The following is a 24213-nucleotide window of genomic DNA, read 5'->3' on the forward strand; positions in this document are numbered from 1 at the left end:
ATAAAGGGAAGAAAGAGGTTTTCAACTTTCTTCAAAATTGACAAAAGATTTAACAAACAATAAAAGACACCACCACCACCGCCTATCAATGTAAACTGAATTTTAGCCCCGTAACAGACACTATTGTGGGGGGACAACAACAAGAAAGAACTGATAAATGGAACAGAGACAAATCGGAACAGCACATGTCCCTGTGAAGAACTGAGTCAGCATCGAAGGACAGCTTCCCTGACACGGATGAGCAGGACATCCCCATGGGACAGAAAAATAAAAATGGCCAACTAACTCTGCTTGCTCATGAAGTCATCCTCTTATCATGGAAGTTTTTAAGGGTCCCTGACCAGGAAACTCCCTAACCTTTGGAGGCAGACATTCTGACCTCTGTGAAGCAGTCACGCGTGAACCAGGTCCCACAGATTCTCATTCTCAGGGAAACAGAAACATGTAAGCAGAGGAGGAGCTCCTACCTCTTGACCACCCACCCAGATGCAAACTCCCAATGCTATGTAGCCTACAACCCCAGCTGGCCTCACCCCATACAAAGGATGACACGAGGGATTTATAGGTTGCCACGATAATACTCCAAGCAACTGGAGACACACGCTGAAGTCAGATCCCAGGGGCTGGTTTCATTAGGTAGGTGAAATCTTAAATGTCTGCCCAGGTAACAAAGCAAGATTATCAGTCATTGTCTGTTACTTACTTGTTTTTGCTTTTTTTTTTTTTTTTAATTTGTTTTTTTTTTTTAATATTACATTTATCTGTTGCCTTTATTTGTGTTTTTAAGGTAGGCTTTCCATCCCAATGTGGGGCTTGAACTCATTACCCCAAGATCAAGAGTCCCATGCTCTACAAACTGAGCTGGCCAGGCACCCCTGTTTTTAATTTTAGAAGCAAGCTCTTTAAATCTAATGCGATCAAGGCCAGCGGAGACAATCTGACCCACAGGCACTGACACCAAGGGACTGCTATCGTGCTCTAAAACTGTCCATAGGCCTACGAGGCACATCCATCCATCCAGACCAAGCTGTTGATGGGCGCCCAAACCTCCATGACCTCCAAAAGTCACCTGCCCAAGAAAAAAACTCAGGTGTACTTACGAAGGGCATGCCACTCATCCTGACGGATGGTCTTCGTGATGTTGAAAGTGAGGTTCCTGGGGATGGTGGCTGAGGAGTAGTGGTATTTGATGTACGTGCATCGCTCAATTTCTCCTGGCAAAGAGAGACAAGAAACCGAATGTTAATGAGGCAGGAACCATGTCTGGGCAGTTTCTGGGATCCATTTTTCTGTCCTAAGGAAAAAGACTTGTTTCCTATTGGGCCTGGTGACACCTATGGTTTATACAAGGCAATAACTTCGACTTTTCAAAAGGTAATGTCTCCTCTCAGGAGAGTAGAACTAAAGTCAAACACCATCAATTTAAATAGAAAAATACCTCTCTGGCATCATTCAAAGAGGAGATGAGGCCAAAGTTTAGGCTGATAGCAGCTTGCTAAGAAAGTAGTGCCTGTGCTTGTTTAACCTTAAGAAAATCAACTTTCAAATGATGGAAGACATGAACAGTTTGTACCCATGGACCAATACAGAACAGGCTCTGGCCTCCATGAGGTCATTTGTGCCTTGTGGAATGGGTGAACCAAAGGGGCATCTTCTCTTTTCCCCATCCTACACCCTAACATCACCTGAGCACAAAGCACCCAAATCAACATCTATCTCCTTGAACCAGCCCCTTCTCAGGCTTCTTGGCGCACGGGGTGGGGTGGGGGTGGGGGGGACACCGGGTGACACTCAAGCCCCTTAACATACTCAGCACCTGATCCAATACTGGTAATTTGACTGGTAATTTGACTGGCAAAGCATGAATTACTAACTTATTAAAGTACTCCTCTATCTTAGAGCAGAGTTTCTCAAAGTGTGGTCCAGGAACCATCAGCATCCTCTGGGAACTTGCTAGAAATGTCATTTCCTAGGCCTAATCCCAGATCTGCTGCATCAGAAACTCAGAGACAGAGCCTATAATCTGAATTTTTAATAAGCACTCCAGGTGATTATGTTGTACTCCCAAGTTTGAGAACCACTGCCCCCGAGAGTCTAACGAATTACCAATGTATTAATTCAGAAATCCACCATGTTTCCAAATTCCAAAAGGAAGGACCAATTAGGAGTTCTTCTTTGTTACTTTTGGTCTCCTACACGCATGTCTGCTGATGCTTGCACATCTGGGGAGAATTAAAACTCAGTACCAGGGGATGGTAAAGAATCAAGAAAGAAGTGATTTTTAAAGGTTAGGGGATTTAAAATTTGGTTTTGCACCTGAATGGATTTGGATGGTAATCCATTTTGCACCCCACTGATTTTCAATTTATAAGTGGTGGCACCTGATTGAATCGTTTGACCCCTGGCTCACTGTCAGCAGGGAACCTGGCAATGGGTAGAGTGCAGTAATTTAGACAGTACCTCTCATGAAACTGATGCCTTCTTGTAAATCATATCTGGATAACTGCCCTACTGCCAGTTATTGGCAGACACTCCTCCAATAGGACAGACACTGCCCAAAGAGGCAAAGTTTGAAGAAAGCGTTAGACGCACCTTAATTTTAAATCTCCTGTGCCTCTGTCCCCTTAGCCTATAAATGTCCCAAATGTCCCCAGCATTGCCCCCTGACCATATCCCTACCAGGTCTTCCTTTTTCCCTAACTTGCTATGCTTCTTAGAAAAGTCCTCCATCCATCAGACCATCTCAGCTCATGTTCATACCCTAAACCCACGTGCTCTAACATTCTCCATGAATAGCATCACTTCCTCCCAAGTGGTCTAGAACATAATCAATCCCTGGGCATCTCCAATGCCTCCCGCCCCCTAGGGGAGGCCCCTCCTCCCTGAAATCCAAATGGTCACCAAATCCTGTCAGTTCTACCTCAGAAATGTCCTCTGGAGGCCAGCCCATCCTCTGTGTCCTCACCCTCTTAAGTAGTTGTGTGCATACAATGACCCATCTCAACAAACAGCCATATATAAGGAGGACTAACTTGTAGGAAATACTTGACAAGTGCTTCATAAACCAACAGTTTCCAACTTCACTGCTGTCACAGCACACACGGAAGAGATGTGTGCAAAGCTCCCCGGGATAAACAGATGCGGATGCCTGGGCCCTGTCAGCCTTCCCAAGGAAGGAGCCAACATTCCCAATCCACTTGTAACCCTGCATGTCCTATACTTATCCCAAGGACAGAGAACCCTGTCATGGATATGGTCTTACTTAATCCTTCATATGACCCAATTAAGCAGGTGTTCCTAGGACCATCAGCACACTGTGATCATATTTCACAAATAAGAAAATGGAGGTTCAAAAAGATTGGGTGACTTGCCCAAGGAAACAGCAGTGCCAGGAGCAGAACACAGAAGCATCTGACCAGAGCCTCCCTCGGCCAGGACACCCTCCATATACTGCTGCATGGACTGTATTCCAGAAAGGAAACTGTGGTCTCCTTTACACACAGGATAAATGTCACAATCTTCAGGTGGGAAGTCCCAGCCAGGTGGCCCTCCCCTACCCTTCCCGGAATAGGCCATATCCATCAGGACTCTGCACCTAGGCTCCTCCCTATTTTTCTTCACCTGATGCACACCTAACCCTCCTAAGAAGTGGCCAAAACGGCAGCTCCTCGGCAGAGCCTTCCCTGCAACGTGGACTGTGCCCTGCAACAGAGGAAAGTACTGGTTCGGCGAGGTCCCTCCTCCCTCTCCCCGTGCTCCTGCCCTACTGCGGCAAGCACACCAATGGGCTGTGATTTATCTGTTTACACGCCTCACTCCCCCACTAGATTATGAGTTTCTCAAGGGCAGGGACTGGTCTTATCCATTCATCTCGGTCTCCCTGGCTCCCAGCACAGGGTGAGCACCAGTAACATGTGCTTTCAGGAAAGGGATGAATGATAGGAGGCGTCCTCTGTAAAAACCACGGTGGACAAGGCATCCAACTGCTTCTGTGCTGTGCAAGGGACTAAAATAATTGAGGCAAATCAGAATAAAAGGAATAAAAGGTGATGGCTGCAGAACTCAGCCTCCAGCAAATACGTTTTTCCTATAAGACAATGTAGGGAGAGGCTTATTTGATCACAGTGAGGAAGGGGGAAAAAAAATATATATATATATATATATAGGCACAGAACAGCCTCTCACTGTACTTTATAAATGTAATCCAAGGGGCAACCAGGTCCATGTTTCTGGGTTTTAAGAAGAAAAAGGAGAGGAAAATATAAAAGGTAGAGAATTGTATCAAGAATACCACCAGCAGCTACTTGAACACGTGTAGTCGAGCAAGTTGTGCTGGACTCAGCTTCAGAGACACCTGGCAAGACCTCACTAGAAATGGCCAGACTGATGCCCATCACTGATGTCTGAGAAAAGGATCTGATGTCTTGGCTGAGATCAGGTTCTTTCAGGCTCAAAACAAACTCAGCAAGTGGCCACGGGTTCCAGGCAGGCTGCGGTCAGCTCCCTCAGCCCCAGCCCACCCAGCCACCTGACACTTGGCACCGCAGGTGATCGGCCAGAGAGCCTGGCTGAAGCTGCCGGCGCAGCCCCGCTGGAGGCCTCGCTATTTGCTTTGCCTTGGGGATGCAAGCATCCTGTCTTTGACAGCAATTAAATTTGAAAGACTCAAATATTGCCTCAGAAGAAAGGCAAAATATTTATCCATGTGTCTGCAGGTCCTGTCAGTGTGCTGGGCTTTTGTAAATACAGGCACCATCTGGGCACCAAATTCATGTGCCCAGAACGTGGCTTCCTGAGACGAATAGGTTTTCCTGCAACGATCCAGAGGGGCCACCTGAGAGGCAGTAGAGAAGCCCATGGCCTTCCCCGGAAAGAGGGACTCCTGTGTTCGTGGCCCAGAGACCTCAGCCTGGATAGGGTGGGGGCACCCTCAGAAGGGAGGACACTAAGCCTTCATCTGTGCTCTGCCTTCCTAGCTGGTGACCCACGTCAGGCTCCGGCTCACATGGGTAGCTAAGAAGGGTTTCAAAAACAGAAAATTTACAAAGCCGAGCCCAAGGTGTAGAGGTCAGCAATGGGTGGGGCAGGGACCTAGGGCTGGTGGCAGAAGAAGATGGTTTAACCCCAAGCCTGGAGAGACGGAGGCACAGAGGCCAGAACCAAGAATGGCCGCATGGAGAGGGGTGATATGACCTGGGGCACAGGTCACAGCCAGCCTGTGATGCGGTGACCAGGAATAAACACGCAACCTGTCGCTCCTCCGTCCCCTAGAAGCTGAACCCACGAGATGCTGGAAGAGGTAGAGGAGCTCAGACGCAGAGAGCAGGTGCAAGGGGGGGGGGGGAGGTGATCCAAGGGGCAAACACAGGCATCCAGCTCACTTCCCTTTTGTCCCTCTCCCCCCGCCCCTTGCTCGTCTTCTATCTCCCTGGCCCTCTCTCCTTCTAAAGGCATCACTCCTGTTCTCCCCTATTCCAATGCCAGCTAGCTCCTCCTCCCCTCCACACCCCCCCCTCAAAGATCCAGGGACAAGGAAGAGTGGGAGACCACTGCCATCCTTTTTCCCCATCTCAAATCCTTTAGAACCCAAGGCCTAAGTGTGATAACTCACATGAAGTCCTCAGTGTGGTCTTTACACACAGTTAGTGCTAAGTATTAGTTATTACTCTCAACTGCTGCCTTTAAGACCACTTACTTACTCCAAGGGGGAAAGACCAAAGCAAGTTGGAAATAACATTAGCAACCACGGTCTACATCAGGACACATACATTTTATGCATAAATACATAGATTTATACATATAACGAGAGAGAAATTTCTGCACTTGATAACCCTAGGAGGCTGGCAGAGCAAGAGCTCTGCTGTACAGTGGACAGAGAAGAAACAGACCAGGGAAGGGAGAGGCAGAGACGGCACACAAACCCTGAATTCTGGATTCTAGTTATACAACACCACCAGTAAGCAGTTTTCCTCTCCTGTGCATCTGCTATTGGCGAGACCTGGTTTCCGAAACACTTATGGAAGGCTTATATATATTAAGGAGGAGTCTTCTTAGGCAAAGTGATTTGAGAGGCAGCCCTGGGACCCGCCCCCCACTCCATCGAAAATTCTCTTCCCTGAACAGGTGTCATAGCACTTCCAATTCTTCCATTACAGAGTTGTTCCTTTGGATCAAATACTGCCCTATTAAAGCTTTAAAAGGGGCTGCCCTTTAAATAAGTTCAAATGGGTAGCACGGAGTCCCTAATACCTAAGTGTGATTAAGATTCTGAAGTCCCCTTCCTTCCCGGGGCTCCTGGAGAAAAGAGCAGCTGGGAAGGGCATGAAGGATCCATCAAGGGAGGGGATGGGCGTGTGCAAAGGCAAACCCACAGCTTTACAGGGTGGGCCCTGAAGGAAAAAAAAAAATGAGGACACAGGAACTCCCCCAACCCTCATGTTGAAAATAGATTGATTGGTGCAACCACTATGGAAAACAGTATGGTGGTTCCCCCGAAAATTAAAAATAGTACTACCATATGATCCAGCAATCCCATTTATAGGTATGCATTTGGAAGAAATGGAATCATTACCTTTTGTATGAATCATTTTTTTAAAATTTTATGTTAGGTAATCTCTATGCCCAACATGGGGTTTAAACTCAAAACCCAGAGATCTTGGGGTCCTTCATCAACTAAGCCAGTCAGGCACCCCTGAAATCACTATCTTTTTTTTACTATTTTTTTATTTGAGAGAGAAAGAGAACAAGAGAGTACAAGCAGGGGGCATGAGAAGCAGACTCCCCGCTGAGCGGGGAGCCCCACACGGGGCTCAATCCCAGGACCCCGGGATCATGCTCTAAGCTGAAAGCAGATGCTTAACCAAGTAAGCCACCCAGGCACCCTTGAAATCAAATCACTATCTTGAAGAGACATCTGCACACCCATGCTCACAGGAGAATTATGCACAACAGCCAAGACATGGAAACAACCTAAGTGCCCATCAGTGGATGAACAGATCAAGAAAATGTGGGAGGGTGAGTGTGTTTGTGTGTGTGTGTGTGTGTATAACAGTAGAATATCATTCAGTCATTAAAAAAAAAGGAAATCCTGTCATCTGCAACAACATCAATGGACCTTCAAAGCATTACGCTAAGTGAAGCCAGAGAAAGACAAATATTGTACAATCTCCCTTATGTGTGGATTCTAGAAACCCTGAACACACAGAAACAGAACAGACTGGTGGTTGCCAGAGGCAGAGGGAGTCCGTGGTAGGGGAATTGAGTGAACATAGTCCAAAGGTAATATCCCAGCTATAAAAACAGTTCGGGAGACATAATGTACAGCATAGTCACTAGAGTTAATAATGTATATTTGAAGATCTTAAAGGTTCTCATCAGAAGAAAAAAACTGGCAACTACATGAGGTGATGAATGTTCCCCTGGCTTAACTGTGGCAATCGTTTCTCAGTATACACATGTACCAAATCAACACATTGTACATCTTGGACTAACACAATATTAGATGTCAGTTGTATTTCAATAAAACTTTTATTTTCAATTAAAAAAGTATCAGGAGTCAGGTTGGGTATGTGATAGTCAAGTGTACTTAGGAAACATTGGGTTAAATATTTAAATGATTTACTTATTGCCAGACTTGAAGAGTTTTTAAATGAACATTGTGACTCCCCTCACCAGCCACCCCAGAAAGGACTGGTTATGGCAGGCAGACTTTCCCAGACTCCTTTGACCCAAAAATCCTTTTTTATTCAAGAGCAGTTCCTACCACTGAGTTGTGAGTTCATCACAACCAGAAACCACCTCTCTTGTTTACACATTTCTCCCCCGGGGCCAGGTGAGCATTTGGTGCACAGCAAGCCTTCCATATACATCTGGATAAATGAAGAATGGAGATCAGGGTCTGTTTCTTGATCAAATGATCTGTAAGGTCAATGAAGTGGTTGGCTCGGGGTATTTGCTGGCTTCCCCTCTGAAACCATGTCTGGGAGCTCCCAGCAAAGCACCACTGGGGTCAAATGTGTATCTGGGAGCTGAGTTTGCACCATGCCGTGAAATAAACTTGGATCTTTGTGGACGGAACCAGAGCAAGGCCTCTGGGCCCATTGAGGGCACCTTGGGTTCCCATGGCAGCTGCGACAGGCACTCTCGGGAAAGCTGACAGCAGCCTGCACATCCCCCTGCCTCAACACACTTTCTAAAGCTACTCAGTCCACAGCAGGCAGCAGCCTACAGGAGAAGAAGGGGGGGTGGGGGTGGAGAGAGCAACCCTCCACCAAGGGCGTGAGAGCCAGGGAGCAGGTGCCTGAGCCCCAGCGGGAGCAGCACAAGGCATGCTCTGCACAATTACTCAGAAGATGACCCCTAGGACCACCCGTGAGGTTCAGGGCAGCAGGCAGCTCAGCACTGCCCCAAGGTTCCCGTCTAGGCTGGACTGGGCCAGGGAGGCCAGAGGAGGATGCTCTAGAGCAGCGGAGGGACGGTGGGTGGTTTATACACCCAAAAACAGCATGGATGGTACCAAGTAGAAGGCACCGGTCCAACGTACATTGTGGGGTTACCCTGCAGGGCGCCTGTTGCTGCAGGCAGGCTCCTCTCTTTCCTTTTCAGCTTCTGTGCTCTCCACCTTCACCTTCTCTTCCTCTCGAGACTCCAGCATCCTAAGGCACGGTGGACTCCAGGACCACTGCAGAGGGCCCATGCACTTCCCTCAGTGCAGAGCTCCTTTTTTTTTTTTTTTTTTTAAAGATTTTATTTATTTATTCATGATAGATAGAGAGAGGCAGAGACACAGGCAGACGGAGAAGCAGGCTCCATGCCAGGAGCCCGACGTGGGACTTGATCCCGGGTCTCCAGGATGGTGCCCTGGACCAAAGGCAGGCACTAAACCACTGAGCCACCCAGGGATCCCAGAGCTCCTTCTTTCAAAGTCTGTTCTATGCCCTTGGCACGTGCCAAAGGTCCTGTTGTCTCCCAGGCCATCCCACAGCAACCCGAGGAGGGGCACGTCCTAGTGATGGCCCCCTGACTGGGGGAGGAGACAGTGTAGACCGACCAAGGTCCTGCCCAGGACCCCTCGGCTGGCAAGGAGGAAAGCCAGGGGCTCTCAGCACAGGTATCGTGGCTCCCTGCCTTCCAAGGGTCCACTGGGAACGAGGACTATATCACAGCCCTGTGCCCTATATGTGGAGGGAACTCCATACATTTGTCTGTGAAGGAAGAAAGAAGGGAGGAAGCTCACTCCTTTTCCTCAGTGAGAACACCACCAGCGCCCAGAACACCGGGGTTGGCCGACTGGCCCACCTCGGCCTCAGCCTGCCACCCCAGGCTCACCACCCCCTTCCTGGGGGGCTGACCACCTCTAGTCCTCCCTTTTAGCCTGAGGCCTGTGCTCTGTGCTTAGTACATGGAAAGATTAAGTAGAAAATAGAAACACATGGGGAAAAGAATTGAAAAGCCAACATTTAAAAACAAACAAACATGAAATGTAGTTAATGCTTTAAGTCTTAAACCTCATCTCTTCTTGAAAGGCCATTAAAAAAAAAAAAGCTAAAATGACATCCTAACAGGGAGAGAAGGAAGGGAACCTTCCCTGTAGCCAGTCGGGAAAGCCATCCTCAGATTTTTTAGTATTATCACTGTTGAATACTTGGGCAGCCCCAAGAGTGAGTTTTAAGATTAGAAGCCTACACCATGTCCCTGATGAAAGAGCAGGGAAGCAAGCCAACAATGCTCCAGGGGTACAAGGGGGGCAGGCCAGCTGGGATCCCCACCCTCCTAACCCTGTCTGCAAGTGGGGCAGAAGGGCGACAGGACTGGGAAAGGCAATGCTGGCAAGAGCTCTCCCTACCTAAGGGGCAGCTCTTCACAAAAGCATATTTCAAGAAACCCCCCCCCCCCCCCCCCCAGGCTCCTCTTAGCACCTTCTGCTCCTCCCAGATGTTCTGAGCCCAAGGATTTGCCAGGCTGATAGCTGCTGCAGGCCCAGCCAGAAAGGGTTTTCTTCATACAGAGGGAAAGTGTTAGGTTTTTATTTTTAATGCTTTCAAATGCTTTCCACTTTGTGTGCTTTGTTTTTATGCTGGTGGCACTGGCATGGCCTTTTAACGTCTGTGTGCACAGCACGGTTTAGGAGCAGCGTTCAGGGGGCTCTGCTGACTCACACACGGGGCATTTCACCCTCAACAATCCTGCTCCTCACCGCCAGCACCCCTCACCCTGTGCCCGAACACCTTCGGCTGCCTATACTGTCACACACTGGGGTGCATAGAAGTCCCGTATTTCCACCTGTGGTAAGAGCTTTGAGAAAGAGGTGCTGGTGTTTTTCATCTCTGTCCTCCCCATGGCCAAAACGCCTCTGCGAACTATTGCTATTCGTTGTAACAACGGCTTACGGTTAATGCATGCTCTCCGTCTATTGGGTAAGGCACCAAGCACTTCATCGTGCATTATCTCATTTAATCCTGAAAATTAAGTCCGGTTATCATTTTGCCGATGAGGACAGAGAGGCTTAGAAAGGTATGCTGCCCAGGAACACAAAGCTGTTGCGTGGCACAGGGAAGGGCCAGCCCACCTTACACCGTACACGCAAAGACACATTATGGAAAGCCAAGTTCTTCAGAAAGAGACCCTCTGAGGTTTTGTATCAGAAACAAATGAAGCAAACTTTTCCATTTACAGGGATTTCCAGCAGCTACACGCCTTGCTGCTCTTATCGGAGTAAGACAGAGTGTTGGCTTCCAAAGTTACCCTAATGAGCTGGAGGGTGGAGAGCCCCCAGCCACAGGGGAGGGGAACTTAAGAGGTGTCCACGTGTGCTCCTTTATCCTCGTCCCCACTCCCAGGACGAGCCCCTTACCAGCAGGAGCTGGGGCAAGGTACCCAAGCCCTCAGAGCCTCACATCCTCAAAGGCCAAAGGCAGATAATAGCACTCCCCCCGCAGGACTGATGAGGCTAAGTGAGCCAACCGAACGCCCGCTCCAGTGAGCATCAGTAGACACGCGCACCACTATCAGTTATGTCCCTGGGACACACCTCCTGCTCCCACACCACGGCCCAGAAGTATGTTGAGACTGTCCCTCTGCCCCTCCCCACCCCAAGTCACCTTTCCTTCTACCTGAGCACCTCCGGCTTCCACACCCACACGGTCACAAAACCCAGCACGACACTGGTCACCCTCGAGGTTCAGGGGATGTCAAAGCCCGTCCCAGTTCCACCCTCCCACAGTGAGGCCTGTGCAAACCCGTGGGACCACACAGTCCCTGGTCTGGGAGCCACAGCAATAACCACAGTGGCCTGGTTCCCTGGGAGCTGCACGGGCGACCACATCACAGGGCTGGTCACACAAGGGACAACACGCTAGCACTTTCCTCCAGTGAGACGGTTAAGCCAGCATACGCTTGGGCAACTGCCTTTTCTCATTGTTTGGTCTTTCTGTATTTTGGTTACCTCCTGCGAGATCTCACATTTGTTCAAGCCCCTGAAGAAATTCTTGGATTGTGATCTTGTCATTCCATGAATTAAGCTATCTGTCCCACATGATGTTTCATGACCAAGCCATCCCATCCAAGCCACTGCTAACAGCCCTCAACAGGGCAGCGTTAAAGAAAGAACTCTGCACGTGCGCGCGCGCGCGCACACACACACACACACACACACACACACAAGTTCCTTTGTGACCAGAAATCAGACCATTAAGAGAAAGCTATTTGGGTAGGACTGTTGGGCCTGCTAGGAATTCACACCCCTGATCCGCCCACCTCCAGGCCCACCCCCCCCCCATCTCGTCCACCTGGATATCATTCATCCCATCAACCTGTCCAAGGAGCGTGTCCAGAAAGGGGACGAGGCCAGCTTGGCGTGGGCTGTTTGGGCCCTCGACATCAGAGTTTCCTTGCTGATCACTCACCCGCCATCTGTTTAATAAGCCCTTTGGACAGTTTTCCAGATCTCCCTCTAGCTCAGCTGCTCGTCTGTGTTCACAGAATCCAGACGGTCTTCTCCTTTATTGAAAAAAATCGGGACACTACGCTCCTACCTCCAGGCTCACAGCACTCTGGGTACCACGTCTGAGGGTCCGGTCCCCTTTGGCAAACAGGACGACCTTCCTGGAGAAACCACCTCCCTGTGCTCCTCCCTGTCCCTTATCATCTGGTGCTCACACTCCAACTGAGAACAGGAAGGGAGGCCTCCCTGCTGGGGGACCACCGTGCACCTCTCCTATCACAACCGAGGTCTGTGATCCCCAACCTCCCCCCTGAGCACAGCTCCCACTCCTCTTTCCAGCTCCATTTGCTCCCCAGCCCCTGTCCATTAATTTATCAAGTGACTATTCTCTTGACTAACATCTAAACAGCATCTAAAACCTCATAACCTTCTGTGCTAAAGGGCACCTTACCTTTTGCAGGATCTACAACATTTTTTATCCTAATTTCTACATTCCTAGATTCTGAATGCCATTTCCCCCATCTCTACATCTTTTAGCAGGTTTAAGGTTTTTCTTTTACTTGACAGAGAGAGATAGACACAGAGAGAGAGAGAGAGAGAGAGAGGATGAGAGCACAAGCAGGAGAGGGAGAAGCAGGCTCCCCGTTGAGCAGAGAGCCCAACGTGGGGCTTGATCTCAGGACCCGTGGATCATGACCTGAGCCGAAGGCAGACGCTTAATTGACAGAGCCACCCAGGTGCCCCTTTTAGCAGGTTTTAAAGGAGACACTTTTAAATGTCATTACATAGTAACTCCCTCACGAAAGGAAAGAAAGAACGAGGGGTCGTTGTGCTTGCCCCACACCACCCATCTTCCCTGTAAAGGTCTGGCTGGTGCTTTTCCCCTCATTTGCTCACGTGTTTTCCAGCTTCAAAGAGGCTGCTTGGGAAAGAAGAAGGTGAGGTATGGCTTTAAATTACCATTGAGGGTGTAGTAAATAACCTAACTCCCTTATTCCCATCACAGTCCTAATAACCTTCTAGAAAGTTCAGAGCCCCAAGCCGCCACTGCCCTCGCCATGCCACCCCCCCCCCAGGGCACAGACACCCTGTGCAGGAGGCCGCAGCTCCTCCAGGCGGTTTCAGCTGGTGGGAGGATCATCAATCTCCAGGCTCTGACAGACAAACGAGGCGAGAAGGAGACCAAGTCTGGTTTTTCACCGGAAAACAATGAGCTCATGCTTTCTCTCCGGGGACCTGGGAAGTGGAGACAGATCTGGAGATGGGGAGACAGTGATGGAGACAGGCAGGAGTGATGAAGGATGGGCAGGAAAGAGGGAGGAGGCCAGTCTGGCACTTTTTTAAATGTCACTTTTGATAAGAATCCCCGGCTCTCAGGCCAGAGGGAAACATCCATTTTCTTTAAATTAAGGATCCAGCATCAGGCAGTTGTCCTAAAGGGGAGGGACAGTGAGAAGATAAACTAGTCGGAAATTCTTCATTCCTGCTCCTTCAGAGAAAAGATGATCGTTCATGAGTCACCAAAATTACAGATGCCACAGCAAAGACGGCTCTACCTTTCTCCGTCATTGCTGCTCAGATGTGGGGTCCAGGATCAGATACGTGGGACAAAGACTCTGGGGTAGCTTTTCTGGCGACGGTGGGCCTGCCACCCTCAGTGCGCATCTCCCGAAGGCCAAAGGCCAGTCATTTCCTACAGGCCGAACCAGATAAAAGAACTTCGACAGCTGCCCAGATGTTTCTAAACAGCTAAATAAAGGTCTGATTTCAGCCAGGGGGAAAAAAAAATCCAGATTACAGAGTTTTCTGGTTTTCATTTGAAATGGGAGTTATATAATCCTGATTTTCTTTACCAGTTAATTCAGAGATGGAGAGATTGTGTGTGTGTGTGTGTGTGTGTGTGTGTGTGTGTGTGTGTGTGTGTGTCCCTGGGTATCCGTGTGAAAGAACGTATGTGTTTGGGGCAAGATTGGAAGAAGCAGGGTTGTAGGTAAGAAACCAAACCCAGATGATTAATGATTTTACTCTTCACCCTGTTGTGTGCCTTACCTAAAAACTGAATGGAAACCAAAGATCACAGAACGGAGGCAGAAAGCCCCAATGAATTATGTTTTTCTTTATTACCTCTATTTACCAAATTGACTATTTCCTTGTTTACGTTAAATGGCTTGGCTAGATTAGAGATGTTCAGTGTTAACTCTGCCTGACTCACTAGTTGAACTAAAACTCAAACCCAGGTATGAAAAGAAGAGTGTTTGCTCTTCCGTGCTGCATCCGACAGCACTACTGCAGTCGAGAGCCTGGCCCTGGAGCCAGCCTGCCTGGGGTGAAGTCCTGGCTTTGAGACCCTGTGGGTGTAGGACAGTGGCCAAATTAATGAAGCCCTCTGTGCCTCCACTTTAAAGGAATAGGATGCAAATATCTACCCCTTAGGGGCAAGGTGAGAATTCAGTGAATTAATATAGGTAAAGCACATAGCGCCTGGTACCATGTAGGCTCTCCATAATTGTTATCGTAATGCCTTCGGCCATACTATATCCACATAAGATGCAGATTTATTATATGTGTCAGACGCCAGGTAAGTTTTTTAAGACCTGAAGTAACTACCTATCTGATATGTTTTTGCAAAAGAAATGCATGCCCTAGGAGACAAGCTGCCAGCCTCTCATCTTCTTCCTGCCTTGTGTACTTTCTCAGCCAGGCTGTGGCATGTGCCCTACCCCTACCCCAGCTCAGGGCATTTCTTCATAGGCTCCAACCCTGGTTATATCCTACCACCTTGCTCCTGCCTCAAGGACTAAGGCCACTGCCCCCCTCCACCCCCCACTGCCAGTCACCTCTAACACTGGTTACAGCAGGGACCTTCTCAAACCCATCTACCCCACTCATCTACGAGACTCTCACTGACAACCACAGAGGCATCGCTCCGACTGCACAGCACCAAGTAGAGTTTGACCACCCATAACCAGGAACGTAGCCAGGGAGGACAAACCTGGGTCCTGTGAGGAGGATAGCTCTCAGCTGAACAAGTGTCCCCTGGCCCTAACCTGATGATCATGGGTGAAGCCGAGATGGAATTTTACTTTTAGAAATGCTACCCCACATCCCACCTCCCAATCAAAATAGTAAGAAGCCAACAGAGTCAGCAAATATCAAGGCAGGAGGAGCCTAGAGGGAAAGAAGCTTTCAGAAAGTTGTCAGGTGTATAAATCAAGTAAGCTGAAGATGCATATGCCCTATGGCCAAGATTATGACCCCTGGACAAACTCCTGCCTATGTGTGCAAGGAAGAGAAGTGCACAAGGATGTTCATATAGCACTGATTAACCTAAAGGTCCATCGATTAGACAGAAAAATAAAACATGGTTATATTCACATGATGGACAGTCTACCAGGGTTTAAATGAATCACCTAGAACTGTATAAATGGAGACAGAGTCCTCAAAATATAATGCTGAATAAAAAACAGAACGTAGAGTTACACCTACAGCATCTGTAGTCTTTGTATTTCCAGTTTTTCCTCCCATAAAATACAGTCTGTGGAGACCCCATGAGAAAGAACATAATCACATTTCAATAAGAAAACCACCTGTTACCTTAACAAAACTCAAAGGCACATTACCCAAGCTTTACCAGCGGGAGACCCTCCCGGGGGCCCTGGCTCACCTCCAGCTCATCTTCTCCTCCTCCGAGCAGCTCACTCGCCACCTGCAAGCCCCACTCACCCCCCCACCGGTGCACACAGGGGCTGGCCCTGCAGAGATGGATGTCAAGTCAGACAGAGAGAGGAAGACCAGGGAAAGCACAGGGGAACACAGGACGCAGTGAGCAGTGCTGGGTACCGGAGGAGAGGAGGGAAGCTCACGGGTGGCAGAGGACATCAGGCAAGGCTGGGGAGAGCTGGAGGACCGTGTTCTTCAGGCCTGGCAGGGGTGCAGAACATGGGGCTTGCAGGGGGAGCCTGGGGCCAGCCAGCATGTGACAAGTCCACGGCCGACTCCACGGGAGCACAATGCTCCAGAGCCAGTCTGCTGGGGTCCCACGGGGGTCACTGGGGTTGGGGCCAGAGTACCGAGGGGAGGACTCAGGCAGGAGCTGTCATGGTTGTCCGAGTACAGCCACAGGCATAGACGAGAAGGACACATGTGAAGCCCTTCCAGGCTGCATAGACAGCCTAGTCCTTGCAATTCATCTGCTCCTGCAAGGACAGGTGGCAGTGCCATGCTCCCCACGCGTGGAGCTGGCGCCTCCGCTGCAGTGGAGCCAAACCGCTTTCCAACTTTCAGAGCACAGAAGCAAAGAGGTGGATAGTGGATGCCCTCTGGGACCCAAGGCATCCAAACCGAGTGAGCAGAGAAGAGCACATCATCCTCACGGAGCACCCTGCTCCCTGAGAGGCTGCCCGACGCCGCCCTAAATGCTCTAAGTGTGGTGAACGTGGCTCCTGGGCCGCCCAGGTTTCACATTCAGGGCTTCAGTGACATCAGCAGCCAGCACGGAGGCACAGCGTTGGGTACAGACAAACAGCCAGCTCTTACATGGTTTTGCAAGGCCCCTGGGAACTGCTCCACTCACTGCCATGAAACAGAACCGGTACAGCACCAGCCTGGCAAGGAGGCTTTCGGAAGGGAGGGGGGGACCCAGGATCCAGGAGGCAGAGGTGAGAGTAGGAGCGCTCCAAAGGGGGGGCTGGAGGCAGAGGAACCCCAAGGCAAATCCAAATCTAAGCTGTCATCAGAGAGGCAGGGGCAGGGTGAGGATGGAATGGCTCAGAGAGGGCACATGCAGCTATTGTTGGAGAAATTTCTATTCACTTACATTTTCCTTGCTTCAAGAAGATGGACTACAAAATTTTCTAAGTGAAAACAGCCCTGCGTTGGACTCCCTGCTCCATGGGGAGCCGATTTCTGCCTCTCCCTGGGCTTGTACGGGCTCGCTTGCTCTCTCACTCACTCTCAAATATTTAAGTAAAATCTTTTTAAAAAATTTTAAGATTTTCTAAATGAAAATAAATAATAAGACACCATCCCAGAGAGCTGGTGCTCCAAGTGCACATCATAGCGATGTTTTGGGAATAGAAGGAGACTGTGAGGAGCCTAGGGTTTGAGAGCAGGTATGAGGACACTGAACCACCAAGACAGTGAAATAAACCCCTGGGAATGAAGAATAGCACACAAAGAGCTCCCATTCTCTGTCTCTGGCCTTCCAGTCCAGCCTCGTTAGCTCCCAGGATGGCCAGAAGGTGGTCTTGCTGCATCCTTCTGCTGGACCTAGCCACCCCCATCCTGCCCTTCCCAGGCAGTGTCACGTAGGGCTCTGCCCCCACCTCGACCCCCTTTCTCCCAAACAACACCCTGAGAGGTGTCTCTAATGCTTCTACAGTCTCAGCTTATCTCAGGCTCTCCCTACTACCTTCTTTCTCCATGAATTTTCCCCGCATGTCCCTCTGACTCTCTAGGCTTTAGAGGCCCTGACTCTCCCCACCACCACCCCAGTCACCCCTATTGCCTAGTTGGTGAGCAATATGATTGGACAGAAGGACTGAACCAGAACTCATAAATCCACGGTCAGCCTGTAACACATGGGTATTTTTAAATGGCACGTATTAGGACAGGCTGCCATGACAGGACACTCTGGACAGGACTGCTTATATAACAAACATACATTTTTTTCACAATCTGGAAACTAAGTCTAAGATCAAGGTGCCAGGGACTGGTTTCTTTCTTTCCTTTAAGATTTTTAAATTTATTTATTCATGAGAGAGAGAGAGAGAGAAACAGGCTCCCTGCTCTTGAGCAGGACTCAATCCCAGGACCCCAGGACCCCCACCTAAGCCAAAGGCAGATGCTTAACGGACTGAGCTGCCCAGGCGCCCTGCCAGGGCTGGTTTCTGAGAAGACTTCTCCTCCTGACTGCCTTGCTCTATCCTCACATGGCCTCTCCTCTGTAAGGCACGGAGCGGGAGGGCAGGAAGAGAGAAGGGACTGGAGTCTTAGAGGAACACACCAGTTCTATCCAATTAGGGCCCCACTTTTATGGCCTCATTTCACATCAATGACCTCCTGAAGGCCCTATCTCCAAATAAAGTCACATGGGAGGTTAGGGCTTCATCATCTGAACTCTGGAGTGACTCAGTTCAGTCCAAAGCACCGTAATGGTGGCATCTCAAGTCAGTAGGAAAAAGATGGCTTATTTATAAATAGTATTCAAAACACTGGGTAAAAATTAAATTGAAGGCATATTTTTACACTTAAACCAGGATTAAATCCCAAGTAGATCAAATATTTGTTTGCAAAGGTCATAAAAGTACTAGAAGAAGCCAGGAGAAAACACTTTGGTAGCCGTAGAGAAAGAAAGCCTTTATAACTGTAACACAAAATCCCTGAGAGAAAACAATTGAGAAGTTTGACTATGCAAAAACACAAAAATCGGGCAGCCTGGGTGGCTCAGTGGTTTAGCGCTGCCTTCAGCCCAGGACGTGATCCTGGAGACTCGGGATCAAGTCCCACGTCGGGCTCCCTGCATGGAGCCTGCTTCTCCCTCTGCCTGTGTCTCTGCCTCTCTCTAGGTCTATCATGAATAAATAAATACAATTAAATTAAAAACACCAAAAATTTGTGCACAGCAAAACCCACCATAAGCAAAATCAAGACAGTTTGCAACTCAAATCACAAAGGACTGATTTCCCTCATACATAAAAAGTACCTACACATCACTAGTAAAAAGACCAACAATCCAATTTTAAAATGACGAAAACATGAACAGACAACTCACATACCTACAGGTGCAGCTTAAACACACAGAAAGATGACCAAGAATACTCAAAGAGAGAGACCAATAAATTAAATTGGCACTGAGATGGCATTTTCAACAACCCAATTCTGGCTAAAGGTCTGAGTTTGATCACACACTATGAAGGGAGGTGTGGGGGAAATAGACACAACACACTCTTGGGTTGGTGCTGGAGTATAAATTTTGTATAATCTCTCCAGAGGGCAATTCATCAATATCTTTAAAAGTTACAAAGGCTTGATTTGACCCAGAAATTCCACTTTTAGTAATTTATCTGGGAGAGACAGCCTCACAGGTGTGAAATGACATATGTACAAGGTTATTCATTGCCACTTTGCTTACAAGAGCAACCTAAATTTCCATTGAGAGGAGACTGGCTAAATAAATTATGGTATATCTACAGAACGGAAGGCAATACAGCATTTTTAAAAAGGCAGCTCGTTACAAATGGATATGGAAGGCCTTATGGGTTAAAGCAAGCAGAAATAAGCAAGGTGCGGAACAACATGTAAAATACGCCACATTTATATAAGAAGTGGGTAAAGATGATAACAGATATATAGGTGTATAGTTGCACACATATAAAATATCTCTGGAAGGAAACTAATAATACTGGCCATCTTTGGAAGGAAGATTGGAAGGTCAGGAAAATTAAAGGGAAAAAAACGTTCCTCCTAGATCTGTTGCTACTTTCAAGATGATAGACCATGTGAATGTATCACTATACAAAATAGTCCATTAGAAGGCTCTGAATGTGGGGCACCTGGGTGGCTCAGTGGTTGAACATCTGCCCTTGGCTCCGGTCATGATCCCAGGGTCCTGAGATCGAGTCCCACATCAGGCTCCCTGCATGGAGTCTGCCTCTGTGTGTGTGTCTCTCTCATGAATAAATAAATAGAAGAAAGAAGAAGAAGAAGAAAGAAGAAGAAAGGAAGAAGAAGAAAGGAAGAAGGAAGAAGAAGAAGAAGGTGGTCCAAACAAAACAAGGTTAAAGAATGTAAAACAGAAACTTCAGCTCTACCTTAGCTCTGCTCAGAACAGTCTTGGGTCAGTTGCTTTGGCTTGGAAAGCCCGGATGTGTGCCCTGCCCTCCCGGTTCCCCAGCGCTCAGCACCCTGGGTGGTCCTTGGTGGACCACCTTGCAGTTCTCCACTCTCAGCGCCCTCCTGTCCCCACACCTGGGCCGCCCCCTCTCTCAACCCAGGCTCCGGCCAGGACCAAGGCCAGCAGCCCCACATTCCCACCGCAGACTCTGCCTCGACTTTGTACACCAGTCCCGCCTAGACTAAGGCCTGCTGGGATAGTGGCCGCTACTGCCACCAGTTCCTCCAAGCTGAGGGCTCTCCCTCCCCGGGGCCGGGATGGGTGGCTGGATTCCTGGCCCTGGAGGAGGCTCAGGAGGCTCAGCCACTGGCTGCCAGACGTCCCGTGCCCTGAGCAGCAGTGGACACCTGCGCCGAGTTCCTGTCGCTCTGCTCCTCTGCTCACTGTGTCAGTGGCTGCCCCGCCAGGTGTCCCTCCCACGGCCTGGGAAGCTCTGTCTGCCTTCACCTGCCTCTCACGGCCAACCGATCAGAGCTTTCCTCTCGGAAACAGCTCCTCAAGTCTGGTCCTTGGCTATATTCTAGAACACCGCAGCGAGGGATTCTCTCCAGCCATTTGATGTTCATTCCAGGTTATGTTAAAACAGCTCGGAAAACCCGTCGTGAAGTCCTCCGGCAGTTCCGGCGCCACAGCTGTCACAGGATGAAACACCACTTCGGTGTGGACCTTCAGAACCTTCTTCTTCCAAAGGGCACGGCAACCTCCTCGGTTTGGGCTTCAGATTCCTCGTCAGTTCATTCAACATCAGGCCACCCGGCTCTGGAGCTCCTCAGCCAGGATTCTGAGACACCTCCCAGCTCGGTATTACCAACAAACAACTCTGGCTGTTTACAGGGTTGCCTGGTTTGGACAAGTACGTGACCTTGATTCTCTCTGGGCTTATCTTCGATCCACAGCGCATCCCAGACTTTCAAGGCAGCCTGTAATTTCTGTGTGTCCTCTTATGTGAGTACTTCAAGGTCACAATCACCAGCACACAGCAATCAGCTCTCAAACGACTGCCTTAATGGATGTTGTTTGCAGCTTATCCTAACTAGAATGTAAGCTTATTTCTTTTTTATCTCACCATAACACCTAGGGATGTGCAATGCTCTGCATTCAGATATAGGATGCATAGGTAAAGAGGTGCGGGACTGGGAAGTCAGAAGGCCTGGTCATAAGTCTCTCAACTTCTCCTTGACTCAGTTTCCACGTATGTAAAATGACAGCAAGAACATCTCCTTCACAGGCTGCTGTGAAGACCTAAGGAGTTCGGGTATATGAAAGTGAAAATGGATTTGGCCATTACGCACAACACAGAAACGATGAGAGCTAATGTATTGAGAGTCATTTTATAAACATCAAAGTGTGTCTAGAATATATAGGCTCTGTGCTATCCAAGAGGACCTGTGATGCCTCCACAAGCCTGATCTTCAGTGACTCTTTAACTATGCTGCAGAGGTAGAGGCATTGAAGCAAGGACAGCCTGAGTCAGCAGCCCCCAAGTGAGGCTACACCCTGTCCTGTTGAATCAAGAGAACCACCACCTTTGTATGGTTTCTCATGGTTCTACATCCCAGAACCCAGAGAAATCCTGCTTCAAGGGCCTGCCCCACATGAACTGCCTTCTAAGAGAAGGGAATTCACTCTTCATCCCTGCTGCTCAAATAACCATGTGCTGAACCACCATGTGACCCTCTACCCCAACCTGAGATTGAGCACCAGCCCATCCTGGGCCACAGCCACCCATGCCAAGGGCCCAGCCCAGGATGCTGAATCCTCCCTTAAGTGAAAAAGACACCAGAAACATTGAAAGAATGAAGTTGAAGTTGAAAAGGTGCCATGAGATCAAGCTGGAAACCAGAAAAAAAATAATAATAAAAGGCAGGGAAAAGTTATGAGGAAGCCAGGCATGGAGGGAGCTGGGGAGACAGATGAGGAAGAAGCAGAGGCCCAGAGATGGAGGGCAGGACCGACTCCCCAGCTGAGGGGTATCTTCCCCATCAACTCTTCTACTTGACTCATCTTTGGGCATTCCTGAAAGTCGAGTCAGCCAGCCTACAAAACTCCAGGTACCTTGAAAAGGCACCCAGTTTCCAAAACACAGCTCCTTCTCTAGATCATGGCCATGGGCACCACCCTCCTGGTTCTTGGCTTCTATCTGGACCCTGAGGATGAACTCTGGTTTCCTACTCATGACCTTGACTCTTTGACCATGAATTTAACCTGTCACCCTGACTCCTTGATAATGGCTTTTCCCCTCATTCCAACACACTCATACCCCCAATGCAAACCCTGTTTTTTTTTTTTTTTTTTTTTTTTTATAGTATCAAGCCACGTGGGCAGGAAAGAAGACCAGGTTATTAAGGATGAAAAGGTTCCAAGAAATTAAAGTTTCAAAAGGAAAGAATTCTCAGGAGAAACTGATCAAAAAATATCCATATGGATATTATAATTAAGACCATCTATAGAGCCCTGTCCTGTGCAAGGCTCTGAATGAGATGCTAAATACACACTCCCCAGAAAAGCACCGAAAGTACCATCACAAGACTAAACCATGACTGCCTGGGGCTTCAGACATGTCTGGGCACGTCTGGAGGGTCAGTAGGGCAGCTACAGCTCAGAGCAAGACGTGCTGAGTGGAATTCAGAGTAACTGCAGTCTATTCCCAGGATTACCTCTTTCCATCTCTGGGCTTTCCAGAAGTTTATCTACACCCAAGACCAATGACACTGCTGGGAAAATATTCATCCTGAGGGAAAGTCACTATGCATAGCCTGGTCCAAGGACACAGGATCAGAATGAGGCCAGAGGGACTCCAAATGCAGCAGAATGTGTTGCTCTGAAGTCCCCAGGTTCCTGGCCCCAGGGATTCTTGCCAGAGCCCCAGGGAAGAGTGGTGTAAAAAAATAAATAGAAGTGCCAACTGCCAAAAGTCCCTGTAAGACACTGTCCCTCACCCATACAAGGCAGCATGGCTTGGTGACCCACACCACACAGGGAATGATTCTTTCCTTTCCAATGAAATGACAAGCAAGAGCCAGGCTCCTAAGAAGTCAGGGGGCACAGCAGCAAGCTGGAGCAGCCTCCATCTGGAACAGACCCAGATAGCAGGTGCTCCCTGACATCAGACAGGAGACCCTCACAAGGGAGAAGAGGCCAATAGGCAGGTGTCGCTGGCAGAGAGGACAGATCTTGACACAGTCTGAGGGAAATCTCAGAGCCCTCCAGGTAACTGGAGACAACACCACTTAGACATATACATGAGACACCGCTGGGAACTTCTTAAACCTGCAGGGAGGAATTTGATGGCCCCTAAAGAACAATAGTGGGGGAAGAAAGATGGTGAAAATCAGAACCTGGGACGCCTGGGTGGCTCAGCGGTTGAGCGTCTGCCCTTGGCTCAGGGTGTGATCCTGGTCCGGGGATCGAGTCCCACGTCGGGCTCCCTGCATGGAGCCTACTTCTCCCTCTGCCTATGTCTCTGCCTCTCTCTCTCTGTGTCTCTTATGAATGAATGAATGAATGAATGAATGAATGAATGAATGAATAAGATCTTTAAAAGAAAATCAGAACCTTACCCACACTTAATCCCTGAAGTGAGACAGTATAGCAAGTGTGGCTCTACTACTCACTCCAACCAGTTATGATTCTGTCAACACTTAAAAAGCAACTGTGCAAAACACCATGGGAGACGATGGAGGAGATACACCCTCTAGAATCTCACTATATGACCTGTGTCCCAACAAACTGTCCTTCTCATTAAGTGATAGCTAACAATCTGCAGCAGACCTTGCAAAACACCCCCCTACACACACCCAGAAATCCATAAGGAAGGTCTTTCGTTTGGTTACAACTCTCCAAGTGAAGGAAAGACTTTCCAAAAACCATTAGTGAGAAAAGCCCAGCTGGAAGAGCCAAAACAGCTGGAGGCTAACCCCAGAGGACTGGTTCCATCGTGTCTGGAGGGTGAGATTCCTTTGCAGAGGCCAAACCTGGCTGTTCTGTGCAGTGAGGACAGTGTGCTGGAGCTAACCCAACCATAGGCCAGCATTTGGACAAACCCACAACCCTCAGCTCGGAACAAGCCCCTATTAGGAAATGCTCTTGTTTATCAACTATCAGAATCTTCTAGATGTCCATAAATATCCATCATTCGTGTGATTAAGTATCAGGTACTGTCATTGGGTCCCCAAGGGACAAAGTTAACACAGTCTCGGCAGTTTACAATATAATTTGGGAAGGAGAACAAGGAAGAGGAGTTGGAGGAGGAAGAAAGCTGGAAGTCAAGTCTAAGGCAGTGCTGCATTAGGAAACACAGATCTATCTGGTTAGGTTGGTTATGGATTATCAAAGAGCAGGCCATAAATAGGTGCTTCCCATGTTGTTTAAAATCAGA

The 24213-nt window shown here is 48.7% G+C and overlaps 1 protein-coding gene across 1 annotated transcript in view; it reads right to left on the reverse strand.

The window, feature by feature from the left end:
* TMEM178B (transmembrane protein 178B) overlaps window positions 1-24213 on the reverse strand; it is a 342516-nt gene that overhangs the window by 230277 nt on the left and 88026 nt on the right. The window contains exon 2 of the mRNA XM_038559382.1: window positions 1101-1214. Within this exon, the coding sequence (XP_038415310.1) occupies window positions 1101-1214 (114 nt within the window). The remainder of the gene's footprint in view (window positions 1-1100; window positions 1215-24213) is intronic.

Source organism: Canis lupus, chromosome 16 (genome assembly GCF_011100685.1).
Source record: "Canis lupus familiaris isolate Mischka breed German Shepherd chromosome 16, alternate assembly UU_Cfam_GSD_1.0, whole genome shotgun sequence".
Lineage (NCBI taxonomy): Eukaryota > Metazoa > Chordata > Mammalia > Carnivora > Canidae > Canis > Canis lupus.